This window comes from Lemur catta, chromosome 1 (genome assembly GCF_020740605.2).
Source record: "Lemur catta isolate mLemCat1 chromosome 1, mLemCat1.pri, whole genome shotgun sequence".
Lineage (NCBI taxonomy): Eukaryota > Metazoa > Chordata > Mammalia > Primates > Lemuridae > Lemur > Lemur catta.
This window is the reverse complement of record NC_059128.1, coordinates 125471963-125490968: the sequence shown is the minus strand read 5'-3', so window position 1 is coordinate 125490968 and position 19006 is coordinate 125471963. Positions and strand designations below refer to the sequence as shown.

Below are 19006 nucleotides of genomic sequence, written 5' to 3'. Positions count from 1 at the left end.
ATTCATATTATTCTCTACTTAGAGGTATATTTTTAAAATATTTTATAATTTTCTTGAAAAGGGGAATCCACTGGCTCATGTCCCTGAAAGATCTACAAGCATCCGGCTGCAAGTCTGGCTCAACCCAGAGGATCCAGTGGTGTGGTCAGGGGCTGTCTCCATCTCCTGGCTCTTTCTTCTCTCTCGTTCCCTTCATACTGAAGTTCTTTCTTCTCGGTAGCTAGAGGGTTCCTAGTACCTCCAGCACCCTGTCTTCCTCTTCTGGCATCCCTTGCAAAATGGACTTTCAGTTTCAGTATGAGTCGTAGAATTTCATCCCATTGAATCATGTGCCCATCCAAGAATGACACATTTTGACTGGGGGGGTGAGCTGATTAGCTGGACCTCGGCTATGGGCACCCCTGGAACTGGTGAGATAGGAGATCAATGTCTCTCAAAGGATATTAAGGGAGAGGTTTCCCAGGGAAAATAGGAGAGTGTTAACTGAAGGAGGGAGATAGATTCGGGGTAACAAGAAATAACAGATATGTACCCTTCCACAAAGAATTGCGTGTATATTATATCAATGATTATCTTAGAACAATGTCTCCTGTGCTTCCATCTCTAAGTGACAGTGACTTAAAGGAAAATATAAATGGGTCTCACTCGGGAATATATCTATATATGCAAACTCATAAATAAAATGCCAGAAAAGATAATGGAACAGTATGTAAAGGAATAATTTACCAAGATGTATTAAGGTTAATCTCTGGATAGTATAACATAATAAAAGCCATTATAAAACCCAATATGATACATTGCATTAATAAGTTAGGAGAAATTAAAAACCATAGGTGAAACTACAGATATTCTCATTAAAATTAGGAACAAGAAAAAAATGATGCTCATTAATGTCACCATTTTTTAATATATTTTTTCCAAAATGCTAGTCACTGCAATTAAGGAAAAAGGCAGATACAGAAAGTATCATAAATAGAAGACAGGAGAATTGTTCTACCGACAGAAGACCAAAACTATCAAAGGCGGACAGATTCAGTCCAGTTTATCAACAAGGAGAACCTGATCTAAAAGACAAGGACACAGGCTTGCTTTGGAACAGGGACAGTGGGAGTGATACAGTGCAGGGAGTTAGCTATGCTCCCTCCCCGCAAAGAGGGTTTTCTCCCAGCAAAGAGGTTTTTTCTTCCGATCAGGTCTCTCAGGCAGGGGTCATCGCAAAGGATGAAAAAATAGTAGGAAACAGAAATAATAATACACAGAGCCAAAGATATAGTTTATAAAGTAAAGGTTTATGAAAATAGATAAAAGAGGGTATCCGGATGGGGATATTTCCTCCCACCAGAAATATCTCCAAAACTGAAACTCCACACAGGTATTATATAGGGTAGGTACAGGCTCCCGTTGCCAAGGGCAATGGGATTTACATACTAACAGGCAGTTTGCTTTAGGGTCAAAGTCTTCTAAAAGGCTACTACAGATCCTTTAACTAACTCTAACTAGGGGAACAATGAGTTGTAAAATCTTCTTGGGGCAAACTTCTAAGTTTTCTGATAAGGCTATTACTTTAGCAAAAAACAGAGACATCTTGGCTCCGGTGATTCTGTTCTTGGAGACAGATGATTTCAGAAGTCAACAAGAGCTGTTCTTTGTGTTAATTACTTTAACCACATGGCTCCTTCTGGGCCCGGCTTGGGCATTAGCATATCTCTCTGATCAGCTCTCATCTCCGGGGGTCCTTGTCAGCTCTGGCAACCCATGGCTCTAGGAAGAGGCCTGTCTTGTCTTTCAAAACAGGTGAGAACCATAGGGCCAGTTTACAGCTGTCTCTTTGAAGTGCAGCTATTACTGACCAAGGAGACGCCCTCCTGAGACGAGGCAGCTTTTGAACTAACACATTTCTTTTTTCTTTAAGGCAAAGCCTTATGTGACTTCTGAAATCAAATCTTGTCTCCAGAAATACAGGGGGCATTTCTATGGCTCAGTATTCTTAGGCTCAACAATACAGACCCTGGTCGTTCTAAGAATTATCTCAACACTGGAGAGAAAGAACAGGACACAGCCCCCGAGAAGTGGGGCTGGCAGGAATGAAGCTGGAAGGAGGTTCCAGGCAGCTGCCTTGAACCATACACAGGGCGCTGAAACCCTAGCATGGCGAGTAGGGAAGGCTCCAGGTGCTCTGGGCAGGAGAGTTAGGTAGGGCCCAGACTTCCCCAGGTGTGTATCTGCTAACGCCTCTTGGTGCGCTGGAGCTGTAGGTGTGCTTGCCATTAGCAAGAGCGGCGGGGCAAGAGATTTTGATATGGTGCTGGGCTGGCTCATCCTTGGTTTGGGGCAAGGGGGGCAGGCAGCCTGTTCCTACATGGACACCCCTTTGACAGTAGAACTGGGTTAAGAATAGCATGGGACAGGCCCTGACTATGTCCTGTGTGTGTATCAAGGATTGTGAATGACATATGAAATAAATTATCATGTTTTAGATACATCAAGAAAGACATTCTGCTCAAGTTTGAGCTTTTGACATAGTAGATTATTCTTTGTTATTCAAAAGATCTAGCCCTTTAAGTGAACTACAGGGGCAGAAATCCCAAAACCTAAAAACCACTGGTAAAAGGGTCTAGTTTTAGGTAAGATGGAATAAACACACTCCACCCTGTCTCTCCCACTGAATGAAGCTATAAAATCTGGAAAAAATGTAAGCAGTCCTATTTAAGGACGATGAAAAGTAAACAGTAGCCTATAGCTTGGGGAAGAGGACTAGAGTTTGAAATACCACTAAACCAGGAGTGAGTTCGTCTTGTTTTCCTCCCTCTGGTAGGTCCTGGCTCAAGCTCAATGCCCTGGAAGCAGACGATGGGGCACAGAAGGAGAGAGCTCCAGAAGGTAACTTGTAAGCTCAGGGGGTGGAAGTCTAGCCCTCTTTTGTTTCTTTTCCTTGTTTGCCTGTGCCCGGGCAATAAAGAAATCCTGTGGCAGCAAAAGCAGCTGGTGGTAACAGGAGCCTGCAGGAGGCAAAATTCTTAAGGAGAAAAATGTATTTGTTCAGTGGGGCTGTGGTTTCAGGATGCTGTGGCCAACACCCATTGCTTTTTTATCTCTTGGTCCTCCCACCACCTGGCCGCAGACATGGGCTCAGTTATGAATTTTCATGGAAACAAGCACTAGCTTTCTGGCTGGAGGACTGAGACCAGGATCTACAGGGAACCAGAAGATACGAGGCAGATTAGGAAGAGGGAGGGGCTCAGGAAAGTGACTCTGTCCAGTCGTTTATGAACCCCTGTGCTAACCCCTAAGTCCACGTGATTGGGTCTGATCCCATATGGCATACCAAAGTCTGCTGCCCGTGTGCCAAATTGGCCACTGGGTGGTGCACACCCTGGATAGCTCCAATAGCCCTGCAAAGCTTTGCACCGAAAACTGAGTTGACATTGGAAACACAGCTGACAGGAGATAAGTAGGAACTTGTTTCCTGAACCCAATCAGGTAGACTCCTTGCTGAAACAAAATATCAACATTCTTCATAGGATCTGAATAAAGTTCAAAGTCTAGTAACATAATATGTAAACTTTCCAGAATTTAATCCAAATTTACTCAGCTTACAAGGAATCAGGAAGATTTCAACTTGAAAAGGCCATAAGCAGATTTCCAATGCTGAGATGACACAGATTTTGAAATGTCAAAGAACAAAATTACAACAAATTTAATTGGCTTTATTGCAATTCTAGAATTGGGCAAAACTTCATTCCATAAAATAGAATGAGTGCTCTGATGAGCTGAGGAGAAGAGCTTGGTTTTATAGACAGACAAGAGCAAGAGAAAACAGGAGCAAAGAACAAAGCGCATTACTGGTCATTTCAAAGCTGCTTTTCTTGTAAGGCTGAGACACGAAGACAGAACAATAGAAAAATAACTGCTTAGTTAACATCAAGTCACTTCAGGCTACTTTTTGGGTATTTTTTTGTGTGTGTATGTTTAAAAAATTTTTTATTGATACATGATATTTTTACATATTTATGGGGTATGTGTGATATGTTGTTACATGCACAGAATATGTAATGATCAAGTCAGGATATTAGTGTTGTCCATCACCTTGAGTACTTACCATTTCTGTGTTGGAAACATTTCAATTCCTCTCTTATGGTTATTTGGAAATATGCAATACATTGTTGTTAATTATGGTCACCCTACTCTGCTGTTGAACATTAGGCCTTATTCTATCTAACTGTGTTTGTACCCATTAACCAACTCCTGTTCATCATTGCTGCACACACAGACACCCTTCCCTACCTCTGATATCTATCATTCTACTCTCAACCTGTCTGGGATCAACTTTTTTAGTTCCCATATATGAGTTAGAACATGCAATATTTGTCTTTCTGTGCCTTAATTATTTCATGTAACATAATGATCCATACACATTGCTACAAATGACATGATTTTATTCTCTTTTTATGGCTGAATAGAATTCCACTGTGTATACATAACATATTTTCTTTATCCATTCATCCACTGATAGAAACTTAGGTTGATTCTGTATTTTTGCTATTGTGAATATTGTTGCAATAAACATCGAGTGCAGGTATCCCTTTGATTTTTAATTTCTTTTCCTTTGGATAAATACCAGCAGTGGTATTGCTGGATTTTATGATACTTCTAATTTTAGTTTTTTCCACCAAAAACTCTTAGATCTGATAAATATAGTCAGTAAAGTTGCAGGATACAAAATCAACATTCAAAAAACAGTAGCATTTCTGAGAAAGAAATCAATAAGGCAATCCCATTTACAATAGCTACAAATAAAAATATCTAGGAATAAATTTAAACAAGTAGATGAAAGACTTCTACAAGGAGAACTACCAAAGGGTGATAAAAGAAATCATAGATGACACAAACAAATGGAAAGACATCCTATACTCATGGAAGAATTAATATCATTAAAATAACCATATTGCCCAAAGCAATCTACAGATGCAGTGTACTCCCTATCAAAATACCAATGTCATTTTTTACAGAAATAGAAGAAACAATCCTTAAATTCACATGGAACCCCCAAAAAGAGTCCAAATAGCCAAAGCAATCCTGAGCAAAAAGAACAAAGCTGGAAGCATCACACTATCTAAGTTTAAAATATACTACAGAGCTATAGTAACTAAAATGCATGGCATTGGTATAAAAATAGACACATAGCCAATGAAACAGAATTGAGAATATAGAAATAAATCGACGTATTTACAGCCAACTTATTTTTGACAAAGGTGCCAAGGACATACATTGGGGAAAGACCATCCTCTTCAATAAATGGTGCTGAACAAATTGGATACCCATATACAGAAGAATGAAACTGGACCCCTATCTCTAACCATATACAAAAATCAACTCAAGATGGATTAAAGACTGAAATGTAAGACCCAAAACTATAAAAACTACTAGAAGAAAACATAGGGGAAATACTTCAGGATATTTTTCTAGGCAAAGATGTTATGGTTAAGACCTCAAAAGTACAGGCAACAAAACCAAAAATAGACAAAGGGACAGTATTAAACTAAAAAGTTTCTGCACAGCAAAGGAAACCATTAACAGAGTGAGGAGACAATATTGAATGACAGAAAATTTTGCAAACTATTCATCTGACAAGAGACTAATAGCCAGAATATACAAGGAACTCAATAGTAAAAACAAAAATATTAATTCCATTAAAAAGTGGACAAAGGACATGAATAGACATTTCTTAAAAGAAGACATGCAAATGGCCAACAGATATATGAAAAAATATTCAACATTACTAATCATCAGGGAAATGCAAGTCAAAACCACAATGAGATATCATTCTTCACCAGTTAGAATGGCTATAATTAAAAAGACAAAAGTAATAGATGCTGGCAAGGATGCAGAGAACATGGAACTCTGACACACTGTTGGTGGGAATGTAAATTAGTATCCTCACTATGGACAACAGTGTGGAGATTTCTCTCAGGCTACTTCTTTTGTGTAAGGATTAAAGCAGAGAGAACTTCATTATCATGCGATTGAAGATAGCTGTTTACTCTTTCCTGATTTCTTCAAAGGTCAAATAACAACTTAGTTTGGGTTTAGTTACATGGGACTTTAGCATGGGTGACTCCATTTTGATTTTTAGTTTGGTCTGTCGGAGACTGGGGCAGGAGCTTAGTCCCAAACAATGACCTCCTATATTTTTTATTTAACAAAAATTATCGTCAGGCACAGCGGCATGTGTCTGTAGTCCCCGCTACTCAGGAGGTTGAGGGAAGAAGATTGCCTGAGCCCAGGAGTGCTATAATTACACCTGTGAATAGCCACTGCACTCTAGCCTGGGGAACATAGTAGGGCCGTGTCAGGAAAGAAAGAAGGGAAGAAGGGAGGAAGGAAGAAAGGAAGGAAGGAAGGAAGGGAGGGAGGGAGAGAGGGAGGGATGAATGAATTACTTGATAAAGACTTTAAAACAGCTATTTAAAAATGTTCCAGCAAGCAATTACAAATGCTCTTAAAACAATGGAAACACAGTCTCAGAAAACAAAGACAAAAAAAGAACCAGATAGAAATTTTAGAACTGAAAAACACAATCAATGAAATAAAAACTCAATGGATGGGCCTAATAGCAGAATAGAGATGTCAGAAGAAAGACCCAGTAATAAGCAGTTCAATAGAAATTATCCAGGCTGAGCAACAGAGAAAAAAAGATTATAGACCCAGGAACCTATGGACCTATGGGACAATAACAAAAGGCCTAACATTCATGTCATCGGAGTCCCAAAGGAAGAGTAAAAAAAGTGGCACAAAAACTATATAAAGAAAAAATGTCCAGGTGCAGTGGCTCATGCCTATAATCCTAGCACTTTGGGAGGCCGAGGCAGGAGGATCACTTGAGGCCAGGAGTTCGAGACCAGCCTGAGCAACATAGCAAGACCTTATCTCTACAAAAAGTTAAAGAAGTAGCCAGGCATGGTGGCACGTGCCTATAGGCCTAGCTACTTGGGAGGCTGAGGCAGGAGGATTGCTGAACCCAGGAGTTGGAGGCAGTAGTGAGCTATGATCACACCACTATATTCCAGCTTGGCTGTCTTCTCAGCCTGGGTTACACTGTCTCATGCGCCCTCAGACAGCACCGCCTATGTCAAGCTGCAAAACCTAAAAAGGCGACTCCAACTTTTGGCCCTGACTCCTCTCATCCTAGGACTGACACCCACCCACAGGGCCAAAAGGACCCTTCAACTACCTCTTCTGTAGACTTTCCTTCTCACCCTTCTCTCTCAAATCACCAGGCCTTGACCAAAACAATTAAACAATGAAATAAACTCCTACTTAAGCCAGGCACAGTGGCTCATGCCTGTAGTCCCAGCTACTCAGGAAACTGAAGCAGGAGGATCCCTTGAGCCCTGGAGTTTGAGACCAGCCCGGGCAACATAGCCAGATCCTGTCTCTAAAAGAAAAAAAATAAAATAAACTTTTCCTTGACTGCATTCTGAAACTGCATATCAGTGGGGGAAAGGGGACATAGTACTTGAAGGGAATGGGTGTTGTTTCAGAACCTTAGTTCAAGGGGCAAAAATAGCTGGGGCGTGTGTGTGTGTGTGTGTGTGTGTGTGTGTGCGTGTGCGCGTGCGCGTGTGTGTGTGTGTGTGTGTGTGTGTGTGTGTGTGTGTGTGTGTGTGTGTGTAGCAATGCTCTGTGATGTCTCTCACTACTGGCACCTGAACTCCATAAACGCCTGTAATAAATACTTGAACCCAAGCATCCTACTGAAGCTGTGAGTCACAGTGCTTGCGCTGGTACCTGATCAGAGGATGTGAGTTCTGCAAGCAGCTTTTCTATTCCTTTCTTCACTGCTTTTGCTGAAAGGCACAGCATAGGGATGGAGAAAAGTCAGTGGCCCGACTTGATCTCTCCCCTGCTGTCCTTTTCTAGGGCTGCCCACCGTGGGTGTGTTGTGACAGCAGACACTAAGGACACCTTCCTCATTACCCCACCAAGTGGCTTGTTCATGTCAATCTCTTCCTGCATACTGGGCTCACTCATAGCTCACCTTAAACTTCAGGTCTTAAGAATATTGTCTTAGATATTCCTTTACGAGCTGATCATGTCATTGGAATATGGTGGAAATAACTAATGCCAGAAGGTGGAGCCACAGGGAAAAGGACAATCAGGCATGTCTAAACCCTAAGAAAGAATTTGACTCTTTTTTTCCAGGGATGTAAGGACAATAGTATCTAGAACAGAGCACCTAGGCCAGATTGTCGGTTAGGAATGTCATCTCTCTGATACTTCTTTTTTGGTGTCTCCCTATCTGTCCTGAATTTGAGAACCACAGCTCTAAAAGAGTTCTGAAAGATTTGCCCCGAAGGCCCAACTTCACATAAAATTCAATATGGCTGAAACCAAATTCCCTGTTTCTGTCTTGAGTTTATTTTTATTTTTTTTGATTGGTGGCACTAAGGCTTGAAACATTGAAGAAATGCTTGCTATTTTTTCCCTCCCTTTTCTTCTCCCTTTCCTTCACTGAGTGTGGGACAATTATTCTGTGTGTTTTGTATACATCCCTTCATTGTCAGCTCCCTGCTCCCACACATGGAAGACTTCCACGGTTTCCTATGAATTCTCTATGTCTTTTTTTCCTGCCCTTTCCCTAATACTTCCAATATATAGCCAGATTTATCCATCTAAAAGATTATAGTTTATGTGTCACCTGGTGCCTGAAAACCTTTGGTGCTCCTTTATCCTTAAAATCCAGCCTAAACTCCTTAGATTAGCAGTCAGAGTTGTCCCCCGGTCCCCTTCCACTGTCTGTTTCCTATCCGTTGCCAGCACAAATCTCCCATGGCTGCTAGGTGGGTTCTCTCATGCCATGTTCATTTCCACGTCTGGCAGTGCAAGCCCTTCCCACCGTGCTTATCTGACTTGTACCCGTCTTTCAAGTCCTCGTTCCTTGTGAAGTCTTTTCTGGCTGCCATAAGCTTTAGTGACCAATTACTCTTATCTGCACTTCTGGAGCTTTTATTGTCCGTATCACTCGTTTGACATGTAAAATACTACTTCCTTTGTCTGTGCATGAATGTCTACTTTCTTTCTAGCGATATTTGATAATTAGTGGGTGTGCACTAGAAGTTATCGGGGTTTTTTAATTTTTATTTTTTTTAGCCCTAACGTTCAAGATAGAGATTCAAGAGGCATCACAACCTATATAAACAGCAAATAAAATAAGCAGACTACATTGGTCCAAATTCCTGAGGTTGACTTGGAGTTTTCATATCAACAATTATTTCTTGAGCATCTGCTCTAGGTTAGGCATTATATTAGATGCTGGAACACAAAACAATGAGCAGGATATTACTCAATTCTGCTTTCAAGAAGCACACATTCTGGCAGGGGAACAGACAATTAAACATACTTTGGGATACACACCACATTAGAAACATAGGACACTTGCAGAACACTTAAGAGGAGCATGTATTGCCGACATGGGAGGTCAGGGAAATTTTCCCGGAGACAGGGATCCAAAATCTGGAATATGGAGGATGAATAGGAGATGTCCAAGCAAAAGTGTGTGTGTATGTATATGTGCAGGGGATGGGAAACAGGAGAGTACTCCAGGCAGAAGGAACAACATGTGCAAGGTCCTGGCGACAAGCAAAACATGGCTCATTGAAAATACGGAGGGAATTTAGTGAGGCTGGAACACAAAGACATAGAATAGCAAGAGGTTGGAGAGATAATCAGGCCTTATGATAAGATAACAAACACTTGTAAAGGCAGTGAGGAGCTTATGGATGGCTTTGAGGAGGCAGGATGACTCAATTCTATTTGCGTGTTAGGAATATGACTTTGGCTGCAGTATAGAAAATAGTATGAGGGCAGAGGAGAGTGGAGGCAGAGAGGCCAGTTGGGCACCTGATGTGGTCATCCCGCAAACAGATGATGCTGGTGACCTAGCCATAGTTGTGGTGGCAGAGATGAGAAAAGTTGATGAATTTCAGGCATGCTTAAGGAGAGAACTGTGAGAATTAAATGGAGGTGGGAAGTGAGGAAGAGGAAGTTAAGAGGGTGTTAATGTCAGTTGTTAAGAAGGAAGTCAGAAGAAAAAGCTCATATACAGGGGAAGATAATGAGGTCAGTGTCAGTCATGTTTAGCTTGGCATCCTCCACCTGGCTATACCCACGTGGGGACGTCTTGGTAGTCGTGTGTGTACTGGCCTGAACCTCATGAGAGAGATCTCAGCCAGAGATACAACTTTGGGACTCATCAAAGTAAATGGGGATGCAGAAGCCACATAAGTCCAAGAAGACAACCAGGGGACAGAGTCTCCAGGGCAAGAAGACAAAATCAGGCTAAAACTCAAAGGACAAAAATGTTTAAAAGATGAGGAAGAGGATCACATAAAAAACTGAAAAATGGCCAAGAGGTAGGAGGAAATCCAAGAGAATATGGTGTTGCCAAAGTGTTACATGTTGCAAACAATAGGCCTGGCTTTATTGATCAGGAGGTTTTTGTTTTTGTATTTACCCTGGTGTGACTAGTACAGTGCCGTAGTTCTCAAACTTTTTGCTTGTATAAGTTATTGTATACTCTTATAAATTATTGAGGACTCAAAAGAGCTTTTGATTCTGTGGTTGTATCTATTAATATTTACCTTACTAGAAATTAAAACTGAGAAAAATTTAAACATATATATGAATTCACTTAAAATAAACCTATTACTAGTTAATAGAAATGTTTATGAAAATAACTATTTTAAAACAAAATAATAAGTGGCAATGTTTTTCATTTTAGAAAATCTCTTTAATATCTGGTTTAATAGAAAATAGCTGAATTCTCATATCAGTCTGTTTTGCTTCAGTCAGTTTTGCTATCACATATTATGCAGCCTCTGGAAAACTCCACTGTACTGTCATTAGAGAATAAGTGTGAAAAAAGTAAATAACATCTTAACTATGAAAATAGTTTGATCTTGCAAAATTTCTGAAAGGTTTTCTCTAGGGATCTGGGGACCACACTTCTAGAATTACTGCCCCAAAGCAGGAGAGCCTGACAATTCTGTGAACCTCACAAATAAGGTCTTGATGTCTTATCCAAAAATAAGCTGAAAAGACTTGACCGAAATTTCAAGGGCTACTTTATGAGATTAAAGTTGTCTCATTGATATCATTCTCCAAGGTTAGGAATGGACTAGACCATTCATTCAATTAATTCAACAGATATTTATTTAGCACATATTATGTGCCAGGAAGTACTCTAGACCCTGAAAACATTACAATAAACAAAACAGACAAAAAAATCCTTGCCCTCACGAGACTTCTTTTCTCTTTGGGGAAGATTAGACAGTGAACAAATGAAGTAGTAAAATACATAGTATATCAGAGGGTGGTTAGTGCTATGCAGAAAAATAATGCAATGGGGTCTAGGGAACGCTGGAGGGATTTGCAAATTCGGTAGCATGGATAGGGAAGGCCTCCTTAAGAAGACAATATTTGCGCAAAGACCTGAATGAAGTGAAAGAGTTCTTCCAGGTATTTAAAAAATTAATTTCTTAACTTATTCTAATTTTATTTACATGTATTCTTTAATCAAATATCTATCGTATATGACATTAGCTGCAAGTATAAGGAAACAAGACGAGAGAACTGTTTATTGAGTGCCTGCCGTGTACCAGGTACTTTGCTAGGTATTATGTCTGAGGTTTGCTACCTTCACTAAGATTTACAACTTAGAGAAGGAGACAGGTATATACGTACAATTCCTACAGTTGGGGGGTAGCAGTTCCTGTGAGCAAGAATAATTGAAGTTGCATCACCAGAGGTTTATATACACCTGACCTACCTACGTTTACAGCTCTCTTTCAAGAAGAATTAACATGTGAAGGGTACTTCTTCCATTTAACAGAGGGTAAGCAGAAGTTAATACCTGATCACACCTTTTATAGAGCACTTTAGCTAACAAACTGTCCTTATAAATTAACTCATTTAAACTTAATAACAATTCTAAGAAGCAAGTATTATTCTAAGAAGTCGTATTGTCTCTCCCTGAGATGGGGAAACAGGCTCTGAAGACTAGGTAGTACGACAAGGCGGTTACAGGGTGGAGTTAGACTAAATTTAAGATGATCTGCTTCAAGCACAAAGCTTTTCCCACGCAGTGCAGCTGTGATGCGCAGATGCTGAAATAAACAGCTTTATACTCCCCCATTCAGTCCTCCAGTCTTCAAGATACAGCCTACGAGTAAGCCAACGAAGTCACACGCCTCCCCATCTGCGCTTGCGCACGGGAGGAACACGGTCTCCGGAAGGCGCCGGGGCCTCCGGGCGTGCGCAGACGCAGAGCTACCTCACGGCGGAACTGGGGCGTCCGGGATCCGGCAACCTAAAACACCCGGTGTGAAAGGAAGGTGGCAGCCGTGGATCGGCGCGCATGCGCGGCGGCTGTCCGTGCTGAAGGGTTGCTAGGCGGACCGGGGCGGCCAGCTGGGCTCGGAGTGGAGCAGGGTCAGGATGGACGAGGACGTGCTGACCACCCTGAAGATCCTCATCATCGGCGAGAGTGGGGTGGGCAAGTCCAGGTGAGGCGGGTCTGCGCGGCGTGACGAGGGCGGCGGGGCTCTTTCTGCCTCCGGGGCCGCTGTCCCCTGGGCCGTGACGGGAACGGTAAACGGCGGCGGCCGGGCGCGGGCCGGACTCGGGCCGGCCTCTCTCGCGTCCTCGTCGGCCTCTGGGCCGCGCGCTCCTGCGGCTCCTGCTCCCCGCCCCCCTCCCGGGCCTGCCTGATTCACGGCTTCTGCCAGGCCCAAGTTCCCTGGATCGCTTTCTCTCCTGTCGCACCAAGAAAAAACAAAAACGAAAAACAATTCCGAGGCCCGCCACTCGGCCGGCCAGTTTGCTGCGGCGGAGCTCAGGGCGTGGCGGGCGGCTTTGGGCCCGAGTCTGGCCTAGGACGACGCCTCGCCACGAGCCCCTCAGGATTCAGGCCACCTGTCACCCCGGGAGCTGGGAGTTGTAACTTTATCACTTTGGTATTTCTGTGGGGCTTTCTGTAAATACGTAATGTTCTGCACAGGAAGTTTCGTGACGCCTTAGGTCACATTCCTGGCCTATTTTGGCGCAACTTATTGACACTTCTTTTATTATTATTATTTTTTATTAGTTGGCTGTGAAAGAACTCCTTGAAAAATTCACTTTAGTGTAAGATGTGAGTGTGTAAGCTGTGAACCACTTTTGAAAATAAAATTTGTTGTTTTGCTACATCATATGGAGGTACAATTCAGTATTGTGCCCTTTAATTAGAGTTGAGTATAAGGTAAGACGTGGATCTACGTGGATGTTGTTAGAGGGTTGTGATTTCATCCAGGTCGTGGAACAGAGTTCTCCAGGTGAAGTCATTCTTGTCATCTGATTGTGAGTAGGTTATGTTCTAGGCTGTCTTGATCTTTCAACAACATTCAAAGGCTGTAAACAATTTCATATTTTAGCTATACCTCCTGATACACATATCTTTCAAATAACTTTTTTTTATTTTTTTATTTTTTTTGAGACAGAGTGTCACTTTCTTGCCCTGGCTAGATTGAGTGCCGTGGCGTCAGCCTAGCTCACAGCAACCTCAAACTCCTGGGCTTAAGCGATCCTACTGCCTCAGCCTCCCGAGTAGCTGGGACTACAGGCATGCGCCACCATGCCCAGCTAATTTTTTCTATATATATTTTAGTTGGCCAGATAATTTCTTTCTATTTTTTTTTAGTAGAGACGGGGGGTCTCACTCTTGCTCAGGCTGGTCTCGAACTCCTGACCTCGAGCGATCCACCCGCCTCGGCCTCCCAGAGTGCTAGGATTACAGGCGTGAGCCACCGCGCCCGGCCTCAAATAACTTTTAAAATCACTTAATAAAGTCTTCCTCAGATACTTAAGGACTTGAAAACTTGTTATGTAATCTGTTGAGACGTTATATATTTTTAAAGTTTGACAATACATTTTCATAGTTTTTCTTGTTTAACATACTCTGGGTATAGTGGAGTGAGGGATTTGCAGGTACCAGGGAATAGGTTCATCAAACACTGTGGATTAGCAAAACGGTGTGATGAGTGTGTGTGCATGTTAAAGAGCTGAATAAAGTCATTTTCATGATCACCATCTGTTATTGCACATACGTATTTTAGAGTTAAAAAGTTAGTTAATATTGTTGACATTGCCCCAATAGGAATTCCATTCTGTTGTGATCTTTCTTTTCTGCTTTTTTCCTTGAGATATGGTCCTCACCTAAGTTCATGCATATAAAATTGCTGTTTTTGAAGTCAAAGATGGTTGTCATTTCATGTGGTTCAACCCAATGAAATGGTTGGTTGGTATTTTATGTAAATGTATTGTATGGATGACAAATTGAGGCGTGTTAAAATTTCTCTGGAAGGTTAACTGGAGATACAGTTAACCGGAGTACATAAACAAGATTCCCCCTTTAGAGTTAGTTCTGTTTAGTGGATTATTGGTGTTCCTAGTTCGCTCCTCCCAAACAAACTTATTGGGCCCAATATGCTTTAAACTTTTTCCTCAAGATGTAGTGGTTAATTATCAACTGCACACTGCAAAATTGTAACACTTTACCTCTTTCAAAAAAGGATTGCATTTAGGGAGAAAGTTGTCTTATTTTTCTAGCTAGATATACATTATTGGCCTATGTGATATGCTATGGAAAACAGGCTTGAACACTTATCTTTGTGGATAAGATGAGAATAAATGACTCCACTAAAGTATAAGTCTATGCCTTTTAAGGCAAATTAGTACAAAAACATTTGTCATAATTAGGATCTTAAAGGGTTATTCTAACCAGTAGTTTGTTTCTGTTTCTTTACAGAGCTGGAGCTTGTGAAAGTGAGATAGCACTTGTGGTGTTGAGGAATTATTGCACAACAAAAGGATAGTTTAATCCAAATTATGGATTACTTTCCAGTTTATTTCATAGTGTTGGAGTGTAAAGGGTATATGATAGTAGCAAGGAGACCAGGCTTGTGAAACCGGAATTGCCGCTTGCGTGACCTTGTGTGTGATACTTGAACACTGTAGGCCTTCATTTGAAAAGTGAGGGAAGAAATGGAAACCTATCAAATCCTATCTAGTGTTAAATGCATAAGATTCTTTCTTTCATTCTGTATCTAGGCCTAGTGAACTAAAGATGTAGCAAACTGTATCAAGAACTGGAAGGAATTATAAAGACCTTCTATTATCTAAATTGCTGTCCCTGGGACACCTCTTTCCGCCCTTATTGGTGTATTTCATTTGCAAATAAATGCAGATTAGTTATAATCACACTCTGTTTATCACAAATCTGGTCTTTTCTAAGTGGTGTGATGGTAGTTACTCCTTCCATCTATAGCTCTGCATGGAAAGTATTTTGCTCCTTGAACTTTGAAAATAGGAAATTGTAAATATACAATACTGTAAGAATGGTGGTTCTTAATCATTTGGGGGTTGCGGATTCCTTTCAGAGTCTAATTGAGAAATGGATTCTGCCTAGAAAAATGCATGCACAGAATTTAGAATACCAGTGTACCCCTGGCTAAGATCTGATTTATACTCAGAGCCTGTATTAAAATTTGTTAATTTGCACCATACCAATTTCTTGTCTTTCCTGACAAAGTACCGCTAATGACAAGGCTGTTGTAAGGATTAGGAATTATAGGAGAAAAACCTGTGGCTCAGTATCTGGTGCATTGTCCTATGTACAATATGTAATAGCCAATACCATTATTATTACTTGTATTATTATTATGGTATTATTACCACTACTCTACGAGGTTACGTTAACCTGTGTTTTTATAATAATATTTTCTGTGGTGACCAAGTGTGTGTGTGTGTGTGTGTGTGTGTGTGTGTATGTGTGTATCTTTTCTACTTTAAATTATGGGTAACTGAGTATGTTGGGAGAAAAGAAAATTTTTATAAGTAGTCTTTAAGAGTCTTATTAGTGCTGTCACCTAACTTATGTTGGAAGTAAGTAAATATAGTTATGATGTTAAATAGAAAAATCTAGAATGTGACTCTTGTTTTACTTTGATTCTGTAGTGCTGGTTTTATGGTAAACACAAGAAAACAAAACCAAGAAAGGGAGAGTTAATCTATCAAATATAATTAATGACACTGGATTTGGAAGCTACCAGGAGGCCATTATGTTTTGCAGTACACTCTGTGGGCAGAAATTATCTCTAGCAACTATAATGACAACCTATAGAATTATTCATGAAATTTTTTGTAATTTAGACATCTGACCTGTTTCTTTGATTTGTATTAATGCAAACAGGTCAATAGGACAGTCTTCTACTTTAGGAATTAATATGAGGGAAGACTGATTAATTTTAAAATCTAGGGCTTTAGCAAAAGCTTAGATTTTATTTTTGAAGAGCTAATAACTGACACTTCTGGGAGTTTTTAAATTTTATTATTAAGTAAAATAATTCTGGGGGATGTTCAATCTCAGAGTATCCTTCTAATCTGGTGTCTTTTGCTTTCATCCCTTTCTTTCTAGTTTCTTTACCATTTCCTAGGTTTAGTCCTACGTTCTCTCTCACCATAACCATGGTCTGTTGATTTCCTTTTATTTTTTGCTGGCATTAACTTTTCAAAACATAGAGCAGTTCTTGTCGTTCCTCTCTTTAAAAGCCTTCACTAGTTCTCAGTTGCCTACTGGGTTCTTTATACCCCACCTAGCATTTGACAGAATATACCTCCTCTGGTTGCCCTGTGATCTTTACCTCTTTTTACCATATCCTTTCTTCCCACTCAGGTGGTAGTCATACTACTTGATACAGAATGCTAGGCTTTCATACCTTTCCATTTTTACTTGAATTCAGATTTTTTTTTCTAAAAAGTCAGTTTGTTGCATTCCAAGAGACTTTTTATTTTTTCCCCCCTTTCATCTATATCAATTAAAGCATGGCATGTTGCTATTTTCTCAGAAGGCCATAACAGTATAGTTAAAAAAAAAACAACAACAATATAAAACCACCTTTGCATTTGGGGAATTGTGTAGGGGAGCATGGGAAATATATTTGCTAGTAAACTACTTTGCTCTTGCGATTTTTTAATTGCCTTTCCAATAATTTAATTCCACTGTATATATGTGCTCTGAGACAGTATTTATAGGAGCAGACCTACATCAGATATTCTTATATGCATCTGATAACTCCTGACAAAATATAACAATCATGTACACATTTATCATATGATGAGGTAGAAAAGTCAAATTCCTAATGTGTCTTTTTAACATCTCTTTTAGCCTACTCTTGAGGTTCACAGATGATACTTTTGATCCAGAACTTGCAGCAACAATAGGTAAGCCGATGTTTAAAAATTCATTAGAAATACTGAGTATTTTCTTGTTTTATCTAAATCCGCTTACCCTCCTCTCACCACCCCACTGCTTCCATGTCTGTTGAAATCATTTTTTTGCTTAAAGCCAGTCACATTTAGCAGTGGGAAGTTGTATACCAACTTTAGTGACATGAGTGTTAATAAGTTCTAATAACCCACTACCATCAGATGAGCTTGAAATCTTATTTTTCCTTCAAGACTTAACTTTGAAACTTTGATACCATTAAATTTCAAGCCTGTCTAGAATTTATCGAGCAAAAATAACTTTATCTGTTGTCTCATGACACTTTGTTAAAACCACTGATACTATGATTATTCGTATACAAATTTCTTTCCTGTACTGTGGATTGTCTTTCATTTTGCAGCATACAACAGTTATTTGAGTGTTTATTGTGTGCTAGGCACTGTCTTAAGAGGTGGGATTATAATGATGAATAATACAAACTTGGTCTTCATCATCATGGACCTAAGAGTAGAATGTCTAATTTTGTATTTTCAGCATTTGCTAAAGTATTTGGCATGTATTCTGAACTTCACATATTTGTTGATATTAGTTATTAAGGATCATTAGGAGCAATGGTATCTAAGTGCCTTTTTAAAATAAAATTTAGATTGCCTGAAAGTGGTTTGCCCCACTAACTTATAAGAAAATGTGAGAAGATGGGGTAAATATTTTGGTTATCACATGTGTAGAGATACAGTTTAAAGGTATGCAGGGATAGTTTGAAATAGTTGAAAGTTAGCTGAGTCAGAGCTGGATAGTAGTCTTGGCTCTGCCTTGAACTAGATGTGATCTTGAGCAAGTCATTTGACTTCATTGTCTTCGTCTGTAAATTGGGAGGTTTTGGGGGAGAGAGAATGTGTTTTTTTCAGCTCTAAAATTTCATGATCTGCTGAGAATATAATAAAGATGATCCCAGCATTATTGTTAGGGAAAATAATTTCTCTTAATTACTTTTATTTTCATTTACTGTGTGTCTGTTTTTTTTCTTTTTATTGAGATAATTCCAGACTTAGAGATAAGTTGTAAAAATAGACAAAGAATTCTTGTGTATCCTCCTGAAATTCCCCAAATAGTGATATTTATCACATTTGCTTTATCATTCTTTGTCTATATATGCACACATACAGTATACAGTATTCTTTTTTTTTCTCTTTCCTTCTTTCTTTCTTTCTTTCCTTTTCTTTCTTTTCCTTTTCTTTTCCTTTTCTTTTCTTTCTTCTTTCTTTCGATGGGTCTCACTCTGTCCCCTGTGCTGGAGTGCAGTGGTGCGATCATACCTCACTTCAGCCTCAAACTCCTGGGTTCAAGCGATCCTCCCGCCTCCTCAGCTTCCGGAGTAGCTGTGACTACAAGAATATGCCTGGCTAATTTTTTTGGAGAGATGGGATCTCCCTATGTTGCCCAGGCTGGTCTTGAACTCCTGGCCTCAAGTGATCCTCCTCACTGGGCCTCCCAGCATGCTGGGGTTATAGGTGTGAGCCATCACACCAAACCAGTATTCCTTTTTGAAAACGAATTATTTGAGAGCAAGTTGCAGACATGTTTTAACGTCTGTATACTTTAATGTGTATTTCCTAAATGAACATGGATATAATCCTGTCTACAGATACATTTTATCAATTTGCCCATTCTTGTCCTTTATAGCAA

At 40.1% G+C, this 19006-nt stretch overlaps 1 protein-coding gene across 1 annotated transcript in view; it reads left to right on the top strand.

Moving 5' to 3' along the window:
- The first annotated feature begins 12234 nt into the window (after positions 1 to 12234).
- Positions 12235 to 19006, top strand: part of RAB18 (RAB18, member RAS oncogene family) — a 32183-nt gene continuing 25411 nt past the window's right edge. The window contains exons 1-2 of the mRNA XM_045533201.1: positions 12235 to 12563; positions 17261 to 17316. Coding sequence (XP_045389157.1) covers positions 12496 to 12563; positions 17261 to 17316 — 124 coding nt within the window. The 5' untranslated portion in view covers positions 12235 to 12495. The remainder of the gene's footprint in view (positions 12564 to 17260; positions 17317 to 19006) is intronic.